The sequence below is a fragment of the Schistocerca nitens genome, chromosome 3 (assembly GCF_023898315.1).
Source record: "Schistocerca nitens isolate TAMUIC-IGC-003100 chromosome 3, iqSchNite1.1, whole genome shotgun sequence".
NCBI classification, from domain to species: Eukaryota; Metazoa; Arthropoda; class Insecta; order Orthoptera; family Acrididae; genus Schistocerca; species Schistocerca nitens.
Genome location: NC_064616.1, coordinates 994,673,666 through 994,699,604, shown reverse-complemented (window position 1 = coordinate 994,699,604; position 25,939 = coordinate 994,673,666). Strand labels below are relative to the sequence as shown.

The following is a 25,939-nucleotide window of genomic DNA, read 5'->3' as shown; positions in this document are numbered from 1 at the left end:
TCATTTTTCAGTGCTTTTCCTGAATATCTTGAAATGTAGTGGTATATCTGACACACTGCCTCTGCCACAACAATTCCAAAGGTTTCACCTCATTTTGGTGATTTATTTATAAAGTGTCCCCATCACCAAAGTACAGAGACAAGTGTCACCACCAGCTGGGGCAGCCCACTGTTAGTTTAAAAAAAAAAATCACATTTTCCTAAAAGGTAACAACTTTGGCCACAAACTATAACCCATTACAGCCACTTTTTGACTCATACCCGCAGCTTATCAAGGAAACAGCCTAAAGTTTATATAAGTGAACTTTCTTTCTAAGCAATTATAAACTATGATATCCATTACAAACCAACAGCACAGCACAAATGTTGATGTGTTGTCATGGCTACCTGGGTGCTTCTGACTGGGTGCAAGTGTTTTGCCAATGGCCAAGGTTGATACTGGTCACTGCAACACGTGGATGCTGGGTGTTTATCACTGATGCTGATTTCACAAAGTTTTCCTGCCATTGAAACCAACTGCACCTACAATAAACAAGGTAACAAGCAGACCTCCATGTCAGACACAGCAGCAGCTACCACTAAATCTACGACTGTCATTGCTGCATCTACTGTCTTCACTACAGTGCCCATTAACTGTGCATGCCTGGGACAAACAAAGAGGGTCACTGTCCAGATGCAGTTATCTTCTGGGCAACACAAAATCGTGTCAGTCCTCTGCCACGATACTGCCACTCCTCAAAGTAATATTAATCCAGAGGATACTGAGATGTGTAAGTAACACATATTGCCCACTGTCTCCTGGTGACATAATCACACTGAAGGAACAACTTGTCCCGGACACTGTTACGTAGCTGCCAGTGTAGATAGGGTGCTCCCATCTACTGCACGATTGAGCCGCCACAGGGTGAGTCACTTCAGTCTTCGGGAAACAGAGAGCTCGCATCTTAACCTGACATTGAGGTAAGGACAGTGAAGGCGATTACGTGCAGGATTGTATACAAATGCTACACTCGGCACATTACAGATGTCACACCGTGTAGGGAGACCGGAGACACACCGTACGATAAACCTCTGCTACAGCAGTCTTTCCTAGCACAGCACCACTGCAGCACTTCGACAGCAGGGCTACCACTATCCGTACACCATCACAGCCACTGTTTCAGCCTGACGACAGCATTATCGGAGTTCACACCTAGTGGCATAAATATCTGGTACTTATCCTGACTAACTGATAATGAACTGTGCTAAGTATCTGATCTATGGTTTGGGTCACTTGTGGCCAATTTCCACTTTGTTCTGATATAGCTGTTATCCTTAGCCATTCTGTATAATTTCTTATTTTCTTGTTAGATAAATCCCATTCTTATGACAGAACACTGAAATATATAAAAAATGCAAGGGGGGGGGGGGGGGTAATGTGACTTGTAAGTTGTCTTTGCCTCAACACATGGTCTGTGCCAAGTGATTTTCAGCTCTTATATTTCCATTTTATTTTAGGAGAATGGATCATTTCACGCTCTAAACTTTGTGTTTGCTCCAGTAATTGACACAGAAGTCAGGGGCATACAGTTTCTTCAGCACGAGCTGCCAAATCGTATTTTCTGCATATCATTTGACCTTTAAATGTCACAGAGCTCAAATTTCTGATGCTTGAAACAACAACACGGGTTTCAAATGCAAGGTTTTACTTTCAGCCTCATAAATCCAGTTTTTACACGATTTGCAAAATCAGCATATCAAGTAGCACTGTAAATTTAGCTGTCTTCATTTCACCTCAAGCTTTGATCTCCATATTCAACATGTGCATAATGTCACTGCACATTATCACACCTTTATTGTAGTTAATGATTTGATACAGTTATGCTACTATGGGACACTTACTAATTGTCTGAATTTCATAAGGTTAGTTAATGGCTTATTGAGATGTCACTGTGTAATGGAACATTAGCAGAAGAAACAATCCCTTAATGGAATTTAGAGACCTTTTTATGAAGAAGGTGACAATTTTTCACAATGGATGAATTATTTGTATCAGCACTGAATGAAAAATGAAGTGACTTCATTGATGATCAAGTAGCTTAAGCTCAGACTGGCCCACAAAATCTGACAACTAAATTAAAACAAAAAAAGTGATTGAGCAAATTTAATATGCAGCTATTGACAAGTAGTGCACATTGACACCTACACACTGATTGCATATATAGGTTGTCTACTCAAGGAGCTTGTCATTTTGGATGACCTAGGAGCTTCCTGAATTCTGTGGATGAGATGAGAGTAATCCCCCTCGATATTCAAATCTGTTTTGTAATTCCAATGTTCATACATATGTAACTTATTGGTACATTGTTTTTGTTCTGATTTCTTTTATTTCACTTGGTGGTTAAATGAAACCTCCCATTCTCTTTAATTGCCCTTACATCAGTACCACTCCTTGAAGTGTTATTTCTTCAGTTGATACATGCTTATTTTTATTATACAAAAGTGAGTCCATTTTTAGTTTCTGTTACACTTTAACATTTTTGTCCTAAGAATACAAACTGTAAGCGTACTTCAAATGATAATGTATGAAATCTCTTACTATGATCATGATGTGTCCAGTATCCCATACGTTCCAACTCTGGATGGGCACATGAAGCAAGTGTTGGATAGTGATGTCCTCCATATTGGCCTGGTACGAAATGTGATTGATAGTACCCATGCCTGCAAACACAATGAAAAACAATGTTAAAGGAGAGTGCATCAAACCTAATTGCAGTACTCACACAGTTATGTGACTGCTCACTTCAGGCAGGCACTTTCCCCGATGTGTTGAAAACATCAAAAGTTATTCCTGTATATAAAAAAGGGGATAAAGACAATGTAAATAACTACAGACCCATCACAATTTCCTCCTGCATCTCTAAAGTACTGGAAAAAGTTATGTATGACAAACTTACGAAATTTATAAATAAAAACAGCATCCTATGTAATGAACAACATGGATTCAGAAATAAGAGGTCAACGACAACTGCCGTTTATGAGTGCATCAATTCCATCTTAAACCTGATGGACAAAAAACAGGAAACAATAGGAGCATTCATTGACTTGTCAAAAGCTTTTGGCATGGTGGATCATAAAATTCTGCTATCAAAGCTTGAAAGATACGGTATTCGAGGTCTGTCCAACAAGTGGATCCGTTCCTTCCTGACTAATCGTAAGCAGGCAGATCAAGCACACAAATGTTGAACTAAAAACTGTATCTAATCACTTATCTGACTATAAACAAATTAAATGTGGTGTACCCCAAGGATCAGTAATGGGACCCCTTCTGTTTCTTCTGTACATAAATGATCTAAGCTTCAATGTTGATGCACACAAAACAATCATATTTGCAGATGACACCATGATTCTACTAAAAGGAGACGATGATGAACAGTTACAGCAGACAGTAAATGCGGTCACAAAACAACTTAGCAGCTGGGCACAGAGTAATCAGCTTGTAATAAACAGTAAGAAAACTATTGCTCTAAAATTCCACACTGTTCCTAACAAGGACATGTTTATCCCATCAGTCCCTATCAATGACGAACCAGTTGGTAACAATACTGAAACCAAATTCTTAGGACTTTGGCTGCAGAGTAACATCAGATGGAATAAGCATACTGAATATCTCAATGCAGAACTGAGCAAAACATGTTACCTTCTTTGTTCATTAAAATCATGCTGTAGTGAGAAAACAGTATTGAATGCATATCATGGGTACTTTCATTCTCGTCTTAGATATGGGGTCATCTTCTGGGAAACTCTAAAAAAGTTAATAGCACTTTTAAACTATAAAAAAGGGGCCATTAGAATCTTGTTTGGGTGCAAGTTTAGAGACTCTTGTAAACCCCTGTTTAAGAAACCTGGTATTCCTCCATTACCATGTGTATACATTATGGAAACCCTTTTGTTCTTTAAATTAAATGTGATAGGTAAGGACTGGAGACTGCAAAAAACTGTGATATACATGATCACTTTACAAGACAAAACAGAAACTTACATATGACTCAAATCAGCACAGCACTGTGCCAAAAAGGTACTTTTCACATGGGAGTTAAGCTTTATAACAAACTTCCTGAAAACGTAAAAGCTATCACAAAGGTCAATACATTTGGAAAATCTCTAAAGTCATATTTACAGCATCACTGCTTTTACTCCATTGAAGAATACTTAAATTTATGAAATGTGTTATATAAATACTTACGTGTAAAGTGTATTATTGCAACCTTAAATATGTATGCCTTGAAATGACTATCAGCCTGTACATTTATAACTTGACTTGTCCAATGTCTTATGCTTAAGCTTCTATGTAGACAATAGGACCAATAAAAAATATAAATACAAATACAAATGGAGAACAAACATTTAAGAAAAAAAAACCATTTGTAACTGATTAGAAACTATGAGCTAGACTACAATATAAATTTTATTGGCGTAGTAGAGCAGCACTGGCAGCAAAAGTCACATACCTTACATCAGCAAACAGTTTTACAGAGATGCAGTGAAAATACTTATATTATAATATTCAATATCGACTTAAAATACAGTGGAAATCTGTAATCTAGAGATTAATAAACTCAGTAAACTCTATTCCATAATACAGTTATTCAAGTTGCAACAAATAAAGAACCAACCTTCAATCAGGCAGTCACATTATCCAAGATTCCTCTCTCCCCCTTTCTTTATTACCAACAGAAGCTCTAAACAATGAAGGAAAACTCGGTATGTTTCATTTGACAAACCACTGTTTGATACACATGGAATGAAGTGTTACTATTGCACAACACTAAACAGTGTTACAATTTCTCAACTTTCCCATCCTCTTTAGATGTAATCAGAAATGGAGGTGTTTGTTTATGATAACCTAATCATGGAAGGGTCCAATATGAGGGCTAAGTATTGTCACTGCCTTACCTCTTGCCTTTAATGGGGAATTATTAGCTGACGAGAGACCATACAGAAAACAAACAGATTTTCACAGTTGAAATGGAATAGCTTGAACAAAATAAATGCTATACTCGGTCACATCTTTCAACAGTTTCTTTTGGAACATTATAAAGTGTAAAATTTGTTAATGTACCATTCTTGCTGGCAGTATATGTCACTTACCTTGCTACATCATTTTGTATACTTCTTATACAATTCATATTCTGGCAATATTGTGTATCCTGAGAATACAATAAATAATTTCTAAATAGTCTAAGTCCCCCAATCTCCCCTACACACACACACACACACACACACACACACACACACACACACACACACACACACCAAATGAAAAAAAATACCCCAAAGACAGGTTTTCTATCATTCAAAGTTCTTGAGACTTGATATTTTACAGCTATCCAGAATACCTTCACTTCTACTGCTGCTGTATGTGTCATCATCACTACTATTAGCATAATGAAAAGAAAGTACCTGTGGTGCTGAAGGGTGTAAACAGCTTTTGCATCCTGCGGGTGCCTCAAAAAGACATTTTGTGCAGCAGAATGTCTGAATAAAGCTACACCATCAACTGTATCATCATGAGTTTGGTGCCAATAATTTGGGCATCGTGAGTCTGTTTCATTTTCTGCCTTCTGGATTGGCAATGTGCTGGTGCCTATTTCTGAAAATCCAAACAAAGAAAAATGTGTAAAATAAATTCCAGGTACATTTCTTTTTTTTTTTTAGCAATTATAGCATTTTATTCAGCAAGATGGAAATATATATTACAAAAATTATCAAGTGAATTAAACACTTATATTACATATTAATGTTTCAGTGGAAAAAAAAACTCCAGCTCTGATTTTCAGGATATCAATTTATAAATATTGTTACTTTCCTGTTCAGCTGTTGTAGTAATGTGATGTTGACTGCCCTAATAGCAAGAATAATTGTGGCATTGAATAGAGTTAGCCTCAATGCTTTCAAATAAAGTCACCCTCAACTGTTTTCTTTTCCATTTCCAGCAATCAAATAATAAAAATTTTTTGTATGATTTTGTATGATATTGATTGTTAGAATCACAATGTTCTTACAGGTATGCTAGGTTTACGTGTGATTAACAATGCAGCTTCCACTTGATGCATCATTTATTATTCCTAAAATTATCTTGAGCAGAATCTAGTACATTGAACTGCAAGTCAGTCAGCTATCTCAACTCACTACCTGCCTGTAAGCCATTAAATTGTCCCTCTTTTGGCAATGGACCCATATTCCATATTCTGGAGGAGTGATGTTCCAGTTCACACCTGGAATACAGATTTAGATTTTCTTTGGTTTCCCTGAATGGCTGTACGATTACTTTGAAAATGCCAGGGTTGATTTGCTGCTCCAACCCAGAGTTAACCTAAACTTAAGTGGAGACCTCAGTTTGCTTGTACATAAGTTTCCTAATACTACAATGATCATTGGAGGAGACATTAATCATCCAACAATCAATGAGAACAGCTACAGTTTTGTTAGTTGTGGTGCAACAAGACATCATGCGAAATGTTACTAAATTCCTTCTCTGAAAACTACCTAGATTGTTCCAAACCCCTCTTGTGATGGAAATATGTTGGATCTAATGGCAACAGACAGACTTGACCTCTTTGAGGAAGTCTACTTACAAACTAGTATCAATGGCCACGAGACAATTATAGCAACAATGAATACCAAAACAGACAGCAACTGAAACAAGCAGAGAGATTTGCATGTTCAGCAAACTGGACAGACAATAGTGTCATACCTCAATGAGGAACTCGAAACTTTTAGCTCAGGACATGATTATGTAGAGGAACTGTGGCTCACATTTAAGAGAATAGTTGACAATGCTCTGCATAGGTATGTACCCAGTAGGACAGTTCATAATGGAAGGGATCCTCCATGGTATACAGTCACTGTAAAGAAACTTGTAAGGAAACTTCTAAAGAAACCGAGACTACTGCATAATACCTACACTACTCAACAAAAGTTTGGGATATTACTGTAAAATGTAGTCTATGATACTAGAAATCTCACTCACCTAGGCACTTCAGGCATTATCTAGTTACTGCCGATATACTGGAAGGTGTTTACTACTGGCATGCTTTGTAGCCGTTTCCCAGTCATCAAAACATACCTCTGCTACCCTGGCAAACTGTGAGCAGTATCGACAACAACTTCACACAATTTTGTGTTCAACACTGCAGTAACAAGCCACATAGAGGCATACAATACTTTTACATAGCCAGGATAGTGGCTTTACTTTCAGCAGGTCATACACAGGAAGATGTTGCCAGTCAGTTACACGGCACTCAAGTGGTGTGCCTTAGATGTCGAAAGATGCTGACGGGTGGGAAATGTGAATGACAGACCTCGCATTGGTCATCCTCTTATGTCAACACCAATGTAGGCGCCCAACATCATCTGCAGAAATATTGGAAATGATTTATTCTAGGCAACAGGTATTTGTATCTCAGACCAAACAGTGTGTAGACGATTGCATCAGGGTGGTTTCCATCCCAGAAGACCAATGAGAAGTTTTTCACCGAACCAAAGGAACCAGCGCAATTGAAAGACCTGTGGTGTTGCACATCAACAGTGGACCATTTCAGAACAGAGTAATATCATGTTTGCTGACAAGACTAGTCACTAGAAGTGTTAGGGTATGGAGAAGCACTGGACAACATCAGGAATGCCAATACGTTTAGGAAGTCCATCCATTTGCAGGTGGACATGTAATAATCATCTCGTGGTGCAGTTCTTCTTGTTATGTCCGTGCGTGCTACGAAAATGGGATGAGAAGTTCCGCCTTATGGAAGACACCTTTTTCCTGTTTTGTTGCACCCTGTTACATATTAACATTTGTGTTGTTTATAACATAATGTCAAAGTTCCATTTATAGCTCAATTGGCGAAAAGTGGATGTATGCATTAGTTAACATACCTTACATGAAGCTATTGTCCATTTATTTTAGTAGCTTTTCTGCTACACAATATACAACTTGTCATCTGTAAACAGCAAAATGTAATTTATTTTTCTGTTTGTTATGCATTTACGGATGGAAATGAGTCTAAATCATGTGTTTTGTGTGTAACTTACAGTTGTGGTGCATTCCCCTATGTTGTTGGCGAAGTAAATAGGCTTACTTTGTGACCTACGGTAGCTTGGCACTGCACTTTTTCGATTTCTCAAAACACAGGCGGAGTTTTTGCTGCCATTACATGTTGTTGTGGCTGTGTGGGATTCATTTGTTTTGTAGCATGTTTGGCTGGTTGAGGCGCACGAGTTTGAATTGTATTTGGTATCAGTGGTGTATGGTTTGTTTGTTTGTTTGTGTGTGTGTGTGTGTGTGTGTGTGTGTGTGTGTGTGTGTGTGTGTGTTTTGAGTACTGGGGTGGGGGGGGGGGGAGAGAGAGAGAGAGAGAGAGAGAGAGAGAGAGAGAGAGAGAGAGGTTCCCCCCCCCCCCCCCCCCATGAGTAGTTTTCATGTGGGTGTTATTTGTATAGTTCTTATATTGTGGTGAAGAGGGTTTTGTTACACAGTGATGTGTATTCTTTGAGTACTTTCTTTCCTTGGGTTATTGATTTCTGGATGTGATAGTTTTCTTCTATGGTTAATTTTTGGTATAAGCTGCTACTAGTTTTTAGGATGTGTAAGTCAGTTTCAATGTTTGTTGGGTGGTGATTGTGTGCTATCAGGTGGTCTGCAAATGTTGAGTGTGAGCTATTGCTTTTCAGTGCTGTGAGGTGTTCTGTATACCTGGTTCTGAAATTCCTACATGTTTGGCCCATATATACAGATCGACAGCAGTTGCAAGTAAGTTGGTGTATATCGGACTGGCTGTATTTGTCAGTGTTGGTGGTATTTCTTCCAAGTCTGCTTTGTATTGTGTTGTTGGTTCTGTATGCGATGTTCGAGTCCTTTTTTCTTCAGTATATTACCCGCCCTGCGTGTGACTTTGTTGTTGTAAGTCATTATGTGCCATTTTTTGCTTACTGTCTGCTGATTTGTTGTGTGTTGTGTTTGTTTGTGTGTGTGTTTCATGGTTATGTGTTGTTTGTTTTTGTATTTTGTGGTTTCTTCTGTTTACTCTCTTTGCATCATATCCATTCTTCTATGCAATTTGTTTTATTGTGTTCAGTTCTTGTGCGTAATCATGTTTGTTCATGGGTATTTTATTCAGTCTGTGAAGTAAGTATCTGAAGCTGGCTTCTTTGCGAGTTATGGGGTGATTGGATTGATTATGAATAATAGTGCTGTGATTGTGGGTTTTTTCTGTACATTGTGAGTTCATGTTTGTTGTTCCTATTGTGTATGGCGAGATGCAAGAAATTAAGTTTTTCATCTGTTTGTGTTTTAATGGTGTATTGTATTTGTGGGTGGATGGAGTTTATGTTGTCATGAAATTCTTTTATGTGAGGCTGTGGTTCATCTATTAAGCAAATTATGTCATCTACATATCTTTACCAATATATTATTTTGTACTGTTTTGATATTACTATTTTGTCAAAGATTTGTTTTTCTATCTGATTGAGGCAAATGTCAGCTAGGAGGCCACTGATTGGGGATCCTATGGGTAGTCCATCTTGTTGAGAGTAAAATCTGTTGTTGAATGTGAAGTAGTTTTGCTCTGTTATGAGCCTGAGTATAGTCGATATTTCTTGTATGTTTGTTGTGGGTATGTTCTTTGTAGTTGGAGGTTTCTTTCTATTATGATGATGGTTTCTTCTGTTGGGATGTGTGTGTCCATGGAAATTATGTCAAATGAAACCAACGTTGCTGTGTTTGGTATGTTTTCATTTCTTATTTTTTCTATTAAGTCACTCTAGTTCTTTAGACTTTTTTTTGAGTGTATTTGTATATTGTCTGCAGGAGAGAGAGAGAGAGAGAGAGAGAGAGAGAGAGAGAGAGAGAGTGTGTGTGTGTGTGTGTGTTTGGCTAAGTGGTATGTTGGTGCTTTAGTGAAGTTTATCAATTCAGTGGATTCTGAGGAAGCAGGGGCTGTTGCACTTCTGGTTCAAAAGGGAATGCACAAATGATGACAGATTAAGGTTAGTAGAGATTTGTGCATATGTGAAAAGATCTACACTCCTGGAAATGGAAAAAAGAACACATTGACACCGGTGTGTCAGACCCACCATACTTGCTCCGGACACTGTGAGAGGGCTGTACAAGCAATGATCACACGCACGGCACAGCAGACACACCAGGAACCGCGGTGTTGGCCGTCGAATGGCGCTAGCTGCGCAGCATTTGTGCACCACCGCCGTCAGTGTCAGCCAGTTTGCCGTGGCATACGGAGCTCCATCTCAGTCTTTAACACTGGTAGCATGCCGCGACAGCGTGGACGTGAACCGTATGTGCAGTTGACGGACTTTGAGCGAGGGCGTATAGTGGGCATGCGGGAGGCCGGGTGGACGTACCGCCGAATTGCTCAACACGTGGGGCGTGAGGTCTCCACAGTACATCGATGTTGTCGCCAGTGGTCGGCGGAAGGTGCACGTGCCCGTCGACCTGGGACCGGACCGCAGCGACGCACGCCAAGACCGTAGGATCCTACGCAGTGCCGTAGGGGACCGCACCGCCACTTCCCAGCAAATTAGGGACACTGTTGCTCCTGGGATATCGGCGAGGACCATTCGCAACCGTCTCCATGAAGCTGGGCTACGGTCCCGCACACCGTTAGGCCGTCTTCCGCTCACGCCCCAACATCGTGCAGCCCGCCTCCAGTGGTGTCGCGACAGGCGTGAATGGAGGGACAAATGGAGACGTGTCGTCTTCAGCGATGAGAGTCGCTTCTGCCTTGGTGCCAATGATGGTTGTATGCGTGTTTGGCGCTGTGCAGGTGAGCGCCACAATCAGGACTGCATACGACCGAGGCACACAGGGCCAACACCCGGCATCATGGTGTGGGGAGCGATCTCCTACACTGGCCGTACACCACTGGTGATCGTCGAGGGGACACTGAATAGTGCACGGTACATCCAAACCGTCATTGAACCCATCGTTCTACCATTCCCAGACCGGCAAGGGAACTTGCTGTTCCAACAGGACAATGCATGTCCGCATGTATCCCGTACCACCCAACGTGCTCTAGAAGGTGTAAGTCAACTACCCTGGCCAGCAAGATCTCCGGATCTGTCCCCCATTGAGCATGTTTGGGACTGGATGAAGCATCGTCTCACGCGGTCTGCACGTCCAGCACGAACGCTGGTCCAACTGAGGCGCCAGGTGGAAATGGCATGGCAAGCCGTTCCACAGGACTACATCCAGCATCTCTACGAACGTCTCCATGGGAGAATAGCAGCCTGCATTGCTGCGAAAGGTGGATATACACTGTACTAGTGCCGACATTGTGCATGCTCTGTTGCCTGTGTCTATGTGCCTGCGGTTCTGTCAGTGTGATCATGTGATGTATCTGACCCCAGGAATGTGTCAATAAAGTTTCCCCTTCCTGGGACAATGAATTCACGGTGTTCTTATTTCAATTTCCAGGAGTGTATGTACGGAGCATATAACTACCATTGTCACACCTTAGCAAAAGATCTGACAGAGAACCCAAGAAAATTCTGGTCCTATGTAAAATCGCTATGTGGGTCAAGGGCATCCATTCAGTTCCTTGTTGACCAGTCTGGTGTGGCTGTTGAAGATAGCAAAATGAAAGCTGAAGTTTTAAATTTCAGAGTCAAGAAATCGTTCACACAGGAGAATCATACAGACATACCATCATTTGACCATTTGAAAGACTCCTATATGGATGACATAGTAATAAGCATACCTGGTGTACAGAAACAACTGAAAGATTTGAAAGCCAATGAATCACCAGGTCCAGATGGAGTCACAGTTCGATTTTACAATGGATACTCTATGGCACTGTCCCCTTACCTAGCTTAGCTTGCATTTATCATGAATCTCTTGCCCAGCACAAAATCCCACGTGACCAGAAAAAAAGTGCAGATGAGTCCAGTATACAAAAAGGGTAAAAGAAAGGACCTGTAAAATACAGACCAAAATCTCTAACTTCCGTTTGCTGCAGAATCCTTGAACATATTCTCAGTTTGAGTAAAATAAACTTTCTTGAGACAGAGAAGCTTATGTCCACGAATCAGCATGATTTTAGGATGCATTGCTTGTGCGAAACTCAGCTTGCCCTTTTCTCACATGATATACTGTGAACGATGTATGAAGGGCAACAGGTAGATTCCATATTTCTAGATTTCCGGAAAGCATTTGACACTGTGCCTCATTGCAGGCTGCTGACAAGGGTACGGGCATATGGAATAAGTTCACAGATATGTGAGTGGTTCAGACTTCTTAAATAATAGAACACAGAATGTTGTCCTCGAGGGGGAGTGTTCGTCAAAGACAAGGGTATCATCTGGAGTGCCCCAGGGAAGTATGACATGACCGCTGTTGTTCTTTATATACACGAATAATTAGACAGACAGGGTGGGCAGCAATCTGCATTTTTTTTTTTTTTTTTTTTTTTTTTTGGATGCCATGGTGCACGGTAAGGTGTCGAAGTTGAGTGACTATAGGAAGATACAAGATGATTTAGACAAAATTTTCAGTTGGTGTGATGAATGGCAGCTAGCCATTAATGTGGAAAAATGAAAGTTAATGCAGGATGAGTATGAAGATCAAACCTGTAATGTTTGGATACAATATTAATAGTGTCCTGCTCGACACAGTCAGGTCGTTTAAATATCTGGGCATAATGTTGCAAAGCGACATGATGTGGAATGAGCATGTGAAAACTGTTGTAGGGAAGGCACATGGTAGTCAAATGGTAGTCTTCAGTTTATGGGGAGAATTTTAGGAAAGAGTGGTTCACCTGTAAAGGAGACCACATATAGCATGCTGGTGTGACCTATTCTTGAGCACTGCTTGCGTGTTTGGGATCCATACCAGGTCAGATTGAAGGAAGACATCGAAGCAATTCAACTGTGCGCTGTTAGATTTGTTACCGGTAGGTTTGAACAATACACTAGTGTTACAGAGATGCTTTGGGAACTAATGGGAATCCCTGGAGGGAAGGTGACGTTCATTTCAAGAAACACTATTGGGAAAATTTAGAGAACTGACAGTTAAAGCTGACTGCGGAAAGATTCTACTGCTGCCAACATACATTGCGCATAAGGACTGTGAAGATAAGATTCGAGAAATTAAGGCTCATTGGAGGCATAAAGACACTTGTTTTTCCCTCACACTATTTGTGAGTGGAACAGGATAGGAAATGCCAAGTAGTGGTACAGGGTATCCTCCGTCAAGCATCGTATGGTGGCTCGCAGAGTATCAATGTAGATGTACATTTTGATAGAAAAATTATTCAGATTACCTACGGAATGTGACTATCTATCTATCTAAACTCACACAGTCTGGTATACAGGGGGATTTGAAAGTCGTGTCCCATAGGACAAGGTGTACACTTGTGATTCAATAGTCTTGACCCATGGAACAAAATCATAGTCAGGGATAGGACAGGAATGATAATTTGAAACAAAAATGTCTAGTAAACATCGGCTCTAAAGTGCATACATTAAGAGCTGTGAGCACTTGTTCATCTTCATTACTGTGAAACCCATCTTTTCTATTGAACAAACAGTCACAGCTTCTAAGGTATGCATTTTAGCACCCATGTTTACTTGACTTTTTTATTTTGAATGATTGTTCCTTTCATATGACTTTGTCATATGGGCCAAGACAATTGAATCACCAATGTAGATTTTGTCCTATGGGATATAACTTTTGGCTCACCCTGTATAAACATACTATTGCACAATCCCGTGGCTCTGAAAAGTTAATATGTTACTACTTGTACCACATGTGAGAGATGTACAAACTGAACTATTAGTTTACAGAACTGGGTTTGAAATGAGGGATACAATTTCTTATATTGCCCAAGATTCTGGTGGGTGCAGATACTGATGGCAGTGGTCCTAAAGTTGGTTTGTCACCTTACTTCGTAAACAGGCACTGCATGGGTGTCCATTACCTTTGGCAGCTGTCCTCCAACTGTGACACAAGTAAATTACCATGATACAAAGGATACGGACTCTATAACATATTGAGTACCAATGCACTGATTATTCTATGAGAACAACCATTTTGTATGATAATATAGCTGAAACCTGAGGTAATATTTCTGACAATCAATTATCAGATTGAAACTTCCTGGCAGATTAAAACTGTGTGCCCGACTGAGACTCGAACTCTGGACCTTTGCCTTTCGCGGGCAAGTGCTCTACCATCTGAGCTACCGAAGCACGACTCACGCCCGGTACTCACTGCTTTACTTCTGTCAGTACCTCGTCTCCTACCTTCCAAACTTTACAGAAGCTCTCCTGCGAATCTTGCAGAACTGGCACTCCTGAAAGAAAGGAGTGCTAGTTCTGCAAGGTTCGCAGGAGAGCTTCTGTAAAGTTTGGAAGGTAGGAGACGAGGTGCTGGCAGAAGTAAAGCAGTGAGTACCGGGCGTGAGTAGTGCTTCGGTAGCTCAGATGGTAGAGCACTTGCCCGCGAAAGGCAAAGGTCCTGAGTTCGAGTCTCAGTCAGGCACACAGTTTTAATCTGCCAGAAAGTTTCATATCAGCACACACTCCGCTGCAGAGTGAAAATCTCATTCTGGAAACATCCCCCAGGCTGTGGCTAAGCCATGTCTCCGCATTATCCTTTCTTTCAGGACTGCTAGTTCTGCAAGGTTCGCAGGAGAGCTTCTGTAAAGTTTGGAAGGTAGGAGACGAGGTACTGCCAGAAGTAAAGCAGTGAGTACCGGGCGTGAGTCGTGCTTCGGTAGCTCAGATGGTAGAGCACTTGCCTGCGAAAGGCAAAGGTCCCGAGTTCGATTCTCAGTTGGGCACACAGTTTTAATCTGCCAGAAAGTTTCATATCAGCGCACACTCCGCTGCAGAGTGAAAATCTCATTCTGGAATTATCAGATTATTTCTGTTGCCATCAGATTCACTCCTTCAGGTCATTGTGCACCATATTCCACTCCCTCTGCCTACACCAAACTAACCTCATATTCTTATCTAGCGCAGTTGCTGTCTCTACCTCCCCAGTCCCACCTTCCCTCCACCCTCATTCGTGTGTGTGTGTGTGTGTGTGTGTGGTTTTTTTCTTCTTTTTTTTTTCTTCATAGTAGTTAGTTCTGGAGGAGAATGTCGCTCAGAGACAACATAAGCATTACTTTCGTAATTGAGTACAGGAAAGTTTGGTAGCAACCAGTTCTCTCTTATAAGTTAAAAACATCTAATTTTTCTGTAATGTGCAACAGAAAATTTGAGACTGAGTATTATACTTTGAAATGGTTTGCTAAATTTCATGTTCATATCTGTTGCGAAAACAAAAATAACAAATGCTATGTATGCTATCACCCTTTTTTTGTCCGCTACAGGTTATTGATTTTTTTTTTTATATATACAGATGTACTTTATTACATCATGTAGTACCTTATTGGACAGTTTCAGCCTATGTTTACTTTTAAATGCATTTGTATTGGTGAAATATGTGTCATTACATTTAAAAATTATTCAGTGCAATATGGGAACATGTTTCACAACATATATTTCAATGTTAATATCACATACTGTATACGGGAAAGCATTGTCTAGCATGTCATATAACTAAAACACTGCTGACAGATCATTTGCAAAGTCCTTGCTTAAAGTATTCAACAGCACAATGTGTCCTTTTGTTTCCACAGACTTCCCTTGGTTTATGTCTCTTGAAGTCAAAGGTCAGATTGTACTGTTAAATATCTTAAGCAAAGACTTGGAAACCAATTGTGAACAGCATTTCAGTTATATGGTGGGCTACACAATACAATATATACAGCTTTTTGGTATATCTTTTCCTATGTAGCACTAAATAGTTTTTAAATATAGTGACACAAACTGACCAGGCCAAAACTGACCAGTAACATACTACATGATCTAATAAAGCTCACCATAATACTTACACCTCTCGAATTTAAATTGTTGCACAACATGACTTCTGACTGGTAACTTCTCTGGTGTAATTTCTGTGAATCAGTGCTATGCTGAGAAATGCATGGTAGAGCTTCCACATTAACTGGTTCCTAAATCAACCTCATAAGATGAATGACATTCCTGGCACCATACAGAATTTAAGAAGGAAGAAAGTTTAGGGTTTAACATCCTGTCAATGATAAGGTCGTCAGAGGAGGAGCCCAAGTGCAGGTTGAACAAGGATGAGGAAGAAAATCAGTTATGTCTTTTCAAAGAAACTATTCTATCACTGACCTTAAGCAATTAAGGGAAATGACAAAAAACCTAAATTGATATGATCAGGTGAGGATTTGAACCCCAGTTTTCCTAAATGTGAATTTAGTATGATAAACCCTGTGTGACCTTACTCAATAAGAATTTAAGTATCATTTACAAGCCAAAACTGAAACTTGAACCCCCTCATTGCTAACATCAATAGATACTGGACTACAAAACTGATAAAACAGTGAAGCACCCAGAAGGGGAGGAGGAAATGAAATGAAACTTCATGGCTTGAGAGGGTATGTAATGTTATTTCAGTGATTACAAATCTGACTCGAATTTACAAAGAACTCAGCAGTATGAGCCCACTTATCAGTACGATGTTGCATCCGTGGTGGTTTGGATGCATGTGGAGGTCATTAGAGATGGAGCACAAGTTCAGAAAGTTTAGAAGGATGAGGAAGGCAATGCCCTTTCAAAGGACCCATCCCAGCATTTGCCTGGAGTGACTTAGATTGTCCTCGCGTGGGTCATGTTTCTCACCACAAAGCACACCAGATGTGGTGTCTGTCAAGCTTGCTGCACGCTCTGAAATAACCTGATATATCTCACAGAATGTGCTGCTCATTGTGGTTTGCAACCTTAGTGCTCTCGCCGTATCTGGCATGTAAATTACACAGTTTCTTTACAAAAACGGATACACATAAAATAGCTGCATTAAGGAGGTAAGATGTCAAAAATTAAAATCAATTTTCAAAAATACATGGTTGAGGAAATATAAGACATGTTATTTGGTCTTAAAAGTAATGAAGTGCAGTGCCACACTCCTTTGCACAATATGTTCTGTCAAGGTCATTGTATTTCACTCTGTGGAATTCAAACATATATATTTTCCTCAGGGACTGTCATACCTAAAACAAAGGACTACCGATATCCACTGCTATCGACGTGCATAGTTTTGTTTATGATTTGTTCTGAAAGTCTTGCAATGTGACTTTGTGAATTTCAAATCGATTTTCATATGGCTACATTGTTTCGTGCTCATTTGTGGCATATTATCACACAAGATGCCTAGAATTAGTTGCTTCAACCGTAAACAACATCACCAGAGCAGCAGATATGCAGTAAAGCATGCTTCAACAAATGTTGCACCAGTGGCAAGAGACTGCAACCTCAGTGCAAGTAAACGAATCACTGCTACGTGCTTCAAGCAATAAACTTATTTTTGGTGCTACTGAAAACAGACACTGTGAATATGAGGGTTCATGCAATGTTATTTTTGATATCAATATACTGTCACAGTTAATATTGGACAACGTTATGTGCAAGCTTTGCTTTGGTGTGCAGTGTCTTTCTATGGTGAAATATTAGAATGGCAGGAAAGGCCTTGTTACAAACTTATCTGTACTCTGCAGCAAATGCAACCTTGGTGCGCCTTGTTAGACATCTATAATCATAAACAAAGGTTATGATGTAAATGTGAGAGTACTGTATGACATGGTAAGGGACAGAAGGCTGCAAAAATGTTTTATGTTGTGATATTCTACTGCCTCCAGTAAAATCTGAGAGATATTATAGCTTACCACTCAGTGGAGAAGAAGTTGTAGAATCGTCAATGAAAAGCGCTACTGAAGAATCTATTGCCAAAATTGATGGCGACAAGGACATAGTGGCAACTTGAAGTTTTGAGTAAATTTTGTCTCAGTTGTGTGACAGGGATTCCAGATCATAAATGTAATATGAACTATAAAGAATCAAGTGGAGGTATGGAAGCAAAAGGAGTTGTCAGCTTATTTGCCATATCAGTTGTCTCCCATGGCCTGCAATAGGTGAAGTACCTTGGTGGCAGTGAAAGTAAAGCTTTCCTTGAGGTTAAAAGATGTGCTCCATATGAAACTGACACTATTGTTCAGAAGATCGAATGTGTGGGGCATGTTTAGAAAAGATTTGGCATTAGGCTTAGAATGATGAGACAAGATTTGTCAGGAAAAAAATTATCTGATCGCAAATGAATAAAATGGAGAGAGCGACTGACTGAAGCAGAAATTGACAAGCTAGACACACATTGTGGCTTGGCAATAAGAAGGAATAAAAGGGACTTGAGAAACATGAAACAGGCAGTTTTGGCCTTATACTTCCACAAAATGTCTACAGACAATAACACTATCCACAACTTGTGTCCAAAGGGAAGTGAATCATGGTGTGGCTACCAAAGGTCAATTGCTGGTGATGAAGGATATCATTGCAGAAATTCTCTACCAATTGCTGTAATGGAAGCCATCAAACCAATATTCAGGAACATTTAAAATGAAAACTTATTCAATAAATGTCTTCATGGCAGTACCCAAAACCCAAATGAGAGTTTTAACCAATGTTTATGGGGAAGATTGCCAAGAACCACTTTTGTGGGAAGAAATGCATTTGCTGTTGCTGTTTATGATGCAGCTTCATGTTTTAATGACACTGAACAAGTAGAAAATGTGTTTTAGAGGAAATAGGAACTAAGCCCAGAATGAACTGTATGAAGGCTTTGTATGCAGCACATAAGAGTGCATGTAGTGAAAGTGGATGAATCATCATTGGAGGTGACAAAATCAAGAAGAGTGCATCACAATCCTCTCCATTAGGCAAAATTGTGACATGCCTGATTCTTTATTTCACACTCTGCACTGTAGTGGAACGTGGCATTCCATGCTGCGATATCATCAGCACCTCATCAACATGTTTTCTCATGCTCCACGAGAGAATGGTTCAGGGAAATCACAGGAAACCTAAATTAGAATGGCTGAATGCAGTGTTGGAATGTCATCGTGCTAAATGTGAGTGCAGTGGTCTAACGACTGAGCCCACCTCACTCAGTGATAACATAGTCACCAGTCGTGGTCACCCATTGTAGTTCAGAACTGTGATTCATCACTGAACACAATGCAATGCCATTAATCAGCAGTCTATGCTTCCTGGTCATGGCACCACTTCCAACTCAGCCATTTGTGTTTTGGTATTAACAGCAGCCTACACTAGGGATGGTAATTCCCTAGTCCAGCTGCTGCTAGCCTGATCCGTGGTGCGGGCTGACACGATGTTCCAGATGGCAGGTGCAGGTGTGAAGGGGTTATAGTATGCTTGGTGCACAATACAGCAGCCTTCCCTTGTGGTGGTCAAATGTGGTCAGTCAGATCTTTGGTGATGAGAATGCCTACTCTCATGTTCCCAGGGAGTACAACAATGGGCAGTGTTACATTTAAGTGCTCCATAAATGTGGATATTGCACAACTCAACCAGCTGGCCAAATGGAGCCCATGTTGAGTTCCCCTTTCAAACTATTTCAGGTGCTAATAATGCTGTCTCACACGAGTGTGTGGCATCTCCACGTCCTTCACAATGATCACTTAACTTTAATATTGTTCGTGTTCCTCACATTACCCATGAGGCCTGGTACCAACACTAAACACAAACAACACTAATGCACTCTGGTGGCCATTCTACCAGTCACAGAGAACAGCTCAAATTATTTATGTACCTGCCGATGGTGTGTACATATATCATATGTGAAGTTAATAAAGGAAAAAACTGGTACACAAATGGTGGACAGCTGTTACAAGCGAAAATGCACAACTAAAGGTTGAGATGACCTGAACTGTTCAGATATGACCAAAAAAGCTACGATGATAAACACACCAATACACACATTAAACATTTAGAAAATCTAGAATGTGTTCTACTTACATATCTTGTGACATTAGTATTTGACACAGCATCCAGTTGTATGTACACTGATGAGCCAAAGAAACTGTACACCTACCTAATACTGTGTAGGGCCCCTGCGAGCAAGCAGAAGTGCTGCAACACGACGTGGCATGGACTTGACTAATGTCTGAAGTAATGCTGGAGTGAACTGACATGATGATTCCTGCAGTGCTGTCCATAAAACTGTAAGAGTATGATGGGGTGGAGATCTCTTTTGAACAGCACATTGCAAGGCCTCCCAGATATGCTCAACAGTGTTCATGTCTGGGGAGTCTGGTGGATAGCGGAAGTGTTCAAACTCATAAGATTGTTCCTGGAGTCATTTTGTAGCAATTCCGGACCTGTGGGGTGTCGCGTTGTCCTGCTGGAACTGCCCAACTCCATTGGAATGCACAATGGAAATGGATGTTTGCTTATGTGTCATCTGTCAGAGTCATATCTAGATGTATGAAGGGTTCCATACCACTCAAATTGCACATACCACTCCAACTGCACATGCCCCACACCGTTACAGAGGATCCACCAGCTCGAATGGTCCCCTGACAGCGTCCACGGATTCATGAGGTTGTCTCCATACCTGTACACATCCATCCATTCGATACAATTTGAAATGTGACTCATCTGACCAGGCAACACATTTAGAGTCATCAACAGTCCAATGTTGATGTTGGGGGCCCAGGTGAGTGAGGTGTAAAGACTTGTGTTGTGCAGTCATCAAGGATACACAAGTGGGCCTTTGACTCCGAAAGCCTATATCGATGATGTTTTGTTCAACGGTTGGTACGCTGACGCTTGATGGCCAAACATTGAGGTCTGCAGCAATTTGCAGAAGGGTTGCACTTCTGTCACACTGAAGGGTTCTTTTCAGTTGTCGTGGGTCTCGTTCTTGCAGGATCTTTTCCCAGCCACAGCGATGTCGGAGATTTGATGTTTTGCTGGATTCCTGATATTCGCAGTACACTCACGAAATAGTCGTACGGGAAAAACCCCACTTCATCGCTACCTCGGAGATGCTATGACTGTAACACCACATTCAAACTCACTTAAATCGTGGTAACCTGCCATTCTAGCAGCACTAACCAATCTAACAACTGCGCCGGACAGTTGTTGTCTCATATAGGCGCTACCGACCGCAGCGCCATATTCTGCCTGTTTATGTATCTCTGTATTTGAATAAGCATGCCTGTACCAGTTTCTTTGGCTCTTCAGTGAATTTTTGCAGATATTTATGCTGCAGCAAGAAAAGGTTTAGAATTAAGGTCACACATGATGAAATAGAACACTTGTGTTCTCTAAATCTCATTAGTCCAAAATTTTAAGCAGTTTAATGATAAAAATTCCCAATTTGTGTGAGATTAATAAAAATGTTTTTGGGTGAAAATATGAAAATTATTTATGAGAAAATGGTCTTACTGTAAGCTGACGCAAGAACAGCAAGGCATATAAAATTTATAAAAAAATGTTAGTGGAACAAAAAGTTGGAAACAGATAGAGAATGTTAAGAAACATACCACAGTCAAGCGGTGGTCGTGGCTTTTTTCTTTGCTTCAGTGTCTTGTGTGCCTGACGGCAGTTAGCCAGTTGTGCCTTCAGTTCCTGAAGACGTTCATATGCAAGTTGGTAGTCTTGTCTACGCTTACGGCGTACTGCTTTACTTGCATTGGGGTCATTTGCTAGACCGAGTGCCACTTCCACAATACCTGTCTGAATCTTCAGTGCCAGTTCCAAGGTATCAATGGTTTCTTCCTGGAAAATAAATTGAACTTATGACAATGATTCTTACTTTTTATTTGACACAATATTAGGCAGCTTTTATTACTGGCACAAAGCAACTGCACTAAGTTATCTTTCATACTAGCATATTTCTGTTGTCATACGACATTCACATCACTGATGATTAAAGAATTTATTTAACAAACTATGAATCAGCCAAAACACATAATAAAGAGCACTTGAAATAAATATGCACAAAATAAGTAAATAACTGATAATCAAGACTGATCTTGGTTATATGTACCATCTGGGTAATATTCTGAAAGCAGAGATTGCTACACACTTACTACTGAAGAGAATATACAGAAACTCCTAGAGAAAGTGTAGTGGCAACTTTTGAATCCATAAGAAGGGCTATGTAAGAAAGCTACAATTTTCACAGCCTGGTGCTTGCAAAATCTAACCAGAATCTACTAGGAAGTTCTGGTCCTATATAAAGTAGATGAATTGATCTATCCTCCAATCCTCACCCTCGCAGATCACTCTAGTGTTGAAACTATAGTAAGCTGCCTGTTCTCGTATTTAAAGAATGTCTTTTTGAGGCAGAGAGTCTTGTGTAACAGGAACACAGGGTTAATTCCTTTATATAAAAAGACCAAGATGAAGAGAATTACAACTCAACACCACTAACACCCACCTGTATCAGTATCCTCCGACATATTCTAAAATTTGGTGTTCCCGAAGGAAAATCTTCACTCAAAGAATCAATATGGGTTTAATATGTATGAAACACAGCTCACTATATTCACAAATGATATACTGCAAATGGCAGATGCAGGTGATGAAGCAGATTCCATCTTTCTAGACTTACAAGGTGGGTTTGACACTGTATCATTCTGCTGACAGCCAACCAAGATATGACCATGAAGAGTTGCTTCATAAATATGTGACTGCCTCAAAGAACTTTTACATAACAGTACATTATACTGGATGGTAAATATTCAACAGAATAGAAGGTGACATCAGCTGCACCCCGAAGAAGAATGATAGGGCCACTAATATTATCAATAAACATACAAGATTTAACAGAAAAGATCAGCAGCTGACAGTAATTTTTATCTGTTGCTACTATAGTCTAATGAAAAGTATTCTTTCCAGATGATAGTATGAAAATGCACCACTTGACTTACTTAAAATCAATCCTGTTCAAATACATGATTAATGCAAAACAATGTCCACAACAAGGAGAACAACCCTGATAGTATCCAATTACAAGAGCAGTGGTGAACTTTTGGGATGTGTTGGAAAATTCAAACGTTTAAGGCTAATAGTAAGCAGTTATATGAAATATTAAAATCAGAAGTAGGGAATGGAAATGGAAGAGTTGGATTTGTTGGGAGGATTTTGGGAAACAGCAGGACAAACTTAAAGGAAACTGTATGCAAAGACACTAGAGTGATCAGTTCTTGAGTATTACTTCAGCATTTTTAGTGTTTAACAAATGGACATGACAGTGGGTACCAAACTTAAACAGATGCAAAATACCCTAGACTGGCAATCTTTTACATAAGCTCGAAATTTAGTGCGGACTTTGATACAAGACGCTTATAATAGTTTGCACAGCGAAACTTTGTCTCAAAACGTGGCAGAAAATCCAAAGAGATTCTGGTTGTATGTGAAGTATGCTAGCGGCAAGACACAATCAATGCCTTCTCTGCATGATAGCAATGGAGACACTACCGATAGCAATGGAGATACTACTGAAGACAGAGTCACTAAACACAGCCTTCTGAAAGTAAATATTCCAGACTTCAAATCAAGAATAGCTGCCAACATGAGTAACGTAGAAGTAAATATCCTCAGATTAGTGAAGCAACTTAAATCACTTAAAACAAGCAAGACTTCTGGTCCAGACTGTATACTAATTAGGTTCCTTTCAGAGTACGCTGAGGCAATAGCTCCATGCTTAACAATCGTATACTGTTAACTCGACGAATGGTCTGTACCCAAAGACTGAAAAGCTGCACAGGTCACACCAATATTCAAGAAAGGTAGTAGAAGTAATCCACTAAATTACAGGCCCATATCATTAATGTTGATATGCAGTAGGATTTTGGAACATAAATTGTGTTCAAACATTTTGAATTACCTCTATTGACACAGTCAACATGGATTTAGAAAACATCGTTCTTGTGAAACATAACTAGCTCTTTACTCGCATGAAATGTTGAGTGCTACTGACAAGGGATTTCAGATTGATTCCATATTCCTGGATTTCCAGAAGGCTTTTGACACTGTACCACACAAGCAGTTTGTAGTGAAATTGCGGGCTTATGGAATATCATCTCAGTTATGTCACTTGATTCGTGATTTCCTGTCAGAGGGGTCACAGTTCATAGTAATTGATGGAAAGTCATCGAGTAAACCAGAAGAGATGTCTCGTGTTCCCCAAGGTAGTGTTATAGGCCCTTCGCTGTTCCTTATCTGTATAAACGATTTGGGAGACAATCTGACCAGCCGTCTTAGGTTGTCTGCAGAAGATGCTGTCGTTTATCAACTAATAAAGTCATCAGAAGATCAAAACAAATTGCAAAATTATTTAGAAAAGATATCTGTATGGTGTGAAAATTGGCAATTGTCTCCAAATAACGAAAAGTGTGAAGTCATCCATATGAGTGCTAAAAGGAATCTGTTAAACTTTGGTTACATGATAAATCAGTCAAATCTAAAGGCCACGAGTTCAACTAAATACCTAGGCATTACAATTATGAACAACTTAAATTGGAAGGAACACACAGAAAATGTGGGGAAGGCTAACCAAAGACTGCGTTTTATTGGCAGGACACTAAGAAAATGTAACAGATCTACTATGGAGACTGCCTACACTATGCTTATCTGTACTCTTTTAGACTACTGCTGCCTGCACAGTGTGAGATCCTTACCAGATAGGATTGACGGAGTACATTGAAAAAGTTCAAAGAAAGGCAGCACGTTTTGTATTATCGCGAAATATGGGAGAGAGTCTCACAGAAATGATACAGGATTTGGACTGGACATCATTAAAAGGAAGGCGTTTTTCATTGCGTCGGAAACTTCTCATTAAATTCCAATCATCAACTTTCTCCTTCGAATGAGAAAATATTTTGTTGACACCGACCTACATAGGGAGGAACGATCATCACGATAAAATAAAGGAAATCAGGGCTCGTATGGAAAGATATAGGTGTTCGTTCTTTCCGCGCTCTATACGAGATTGGAATAATACAGAATTGTGAAGGTGGTTCAATGAACCCTCTGCCAGGCACTTAAATGTGATTTGCAGAGTATCCGTGTATATGTAGATGTAGCTGTAGATGTAGAATCAAATGCAGACATGCACTTACAATCATAATATACCAGTATCAACAATATAAAAGTTTAATAGACACTGGCGTCCAAAATTAAAGCAACAAACTGCTATTTCCCCATCCTGTGTCTAATTCATGATATAATAATACGAACTGCCAACAGATGTCCATATGTTTGTGTTCTGCACGAAAGACGGCATTCCGGTAAACAGACAACCACGCCAACGATGATGTCAGGGCACCTATCAAATGGGGTAGCATTTGCCAGTTAGTCCCACATCCACAATCCCTCTGTACACAATCAGAGATGGTGCAGTATGGCACAGACAAGATGCCTACCAGAGTCCCTGCGGAAGGCCACAGGAAGAACGGAAGCAGGACCAGCGCAAACTGACATGGCCCGACAGCTTAATGTGAATCGTTCTGTCGTTTCTCAGATGTGGCGATGGAGACTGAAACTGTATCCTGAAAACAATGACACGGCTGACCAGGTGTGACACCATAAAAGAGAAGACTGTTATTTGACTGTAGGGGCATGACGGTACCACCTCAGTACTGTACAGCAACTGGTATCTGACCTCACAGTATACACTGGAAGTGTTGTATTGAGGCAAACAATGTACAGAAGGCTGCAGCAGAGTGGCCTTTATTGTCACAGACCTGCTGTACATGTACCTCTGCTGCATCTTCACAGAAGGGAATGTCTAGAGTGGCGTCACTAACATGCCACCCGGACTGTCGGACAGTGGTTCAATGTTCTTTCCACAGATGAGTCCCGATTCGATCTGGAGCGAAAGTTGAACACGATATTTGGACCCAAATATAGTGGAAAGAGACAGATTTCAAGGAGAGTCCCTAAAGATGTGTGAGTACGGATTATGTTTACCACTCAAACACCTCTTCGGGAAACTGTATGAGTGAATTAGCAAC

General features: G+C 40.2%; 1 protein-coding gene across 4 annotated transcripts in view; it reads right to left on the bottom strand.

Annotated features, from left to right (window-relative positions):
- LOC126249058 (uncharacterized) overlaps positions 1-25,939 on the bottom strand; it is a 177,743-nt gene that overhangs the window by 75,776 nt on the left and 76,028 nt on the right. For all 4 annotated transcript variants that reach the window (XM_049950699.1, XM_049950700.1, XM_049950698.1 and 1 more), the window contains 3 exons: positions 21,461-21,695; positions 5,442-5,631; positions 2,578-2,699 (listed from right to left, as the gene is read on the bottom strand). In XM_049950699.1, the coding sequence (XP_049806656.1) occupies positions 2,578-2,699; positions 5,442-5,631; positions 21,461-21,695 (547 nt within the window). The remainder of the gene's footprint in view (positions 1-2,577; positions 2,700-5,441; positions 5,632-21,460; positions 21,696-25,939) is intronic.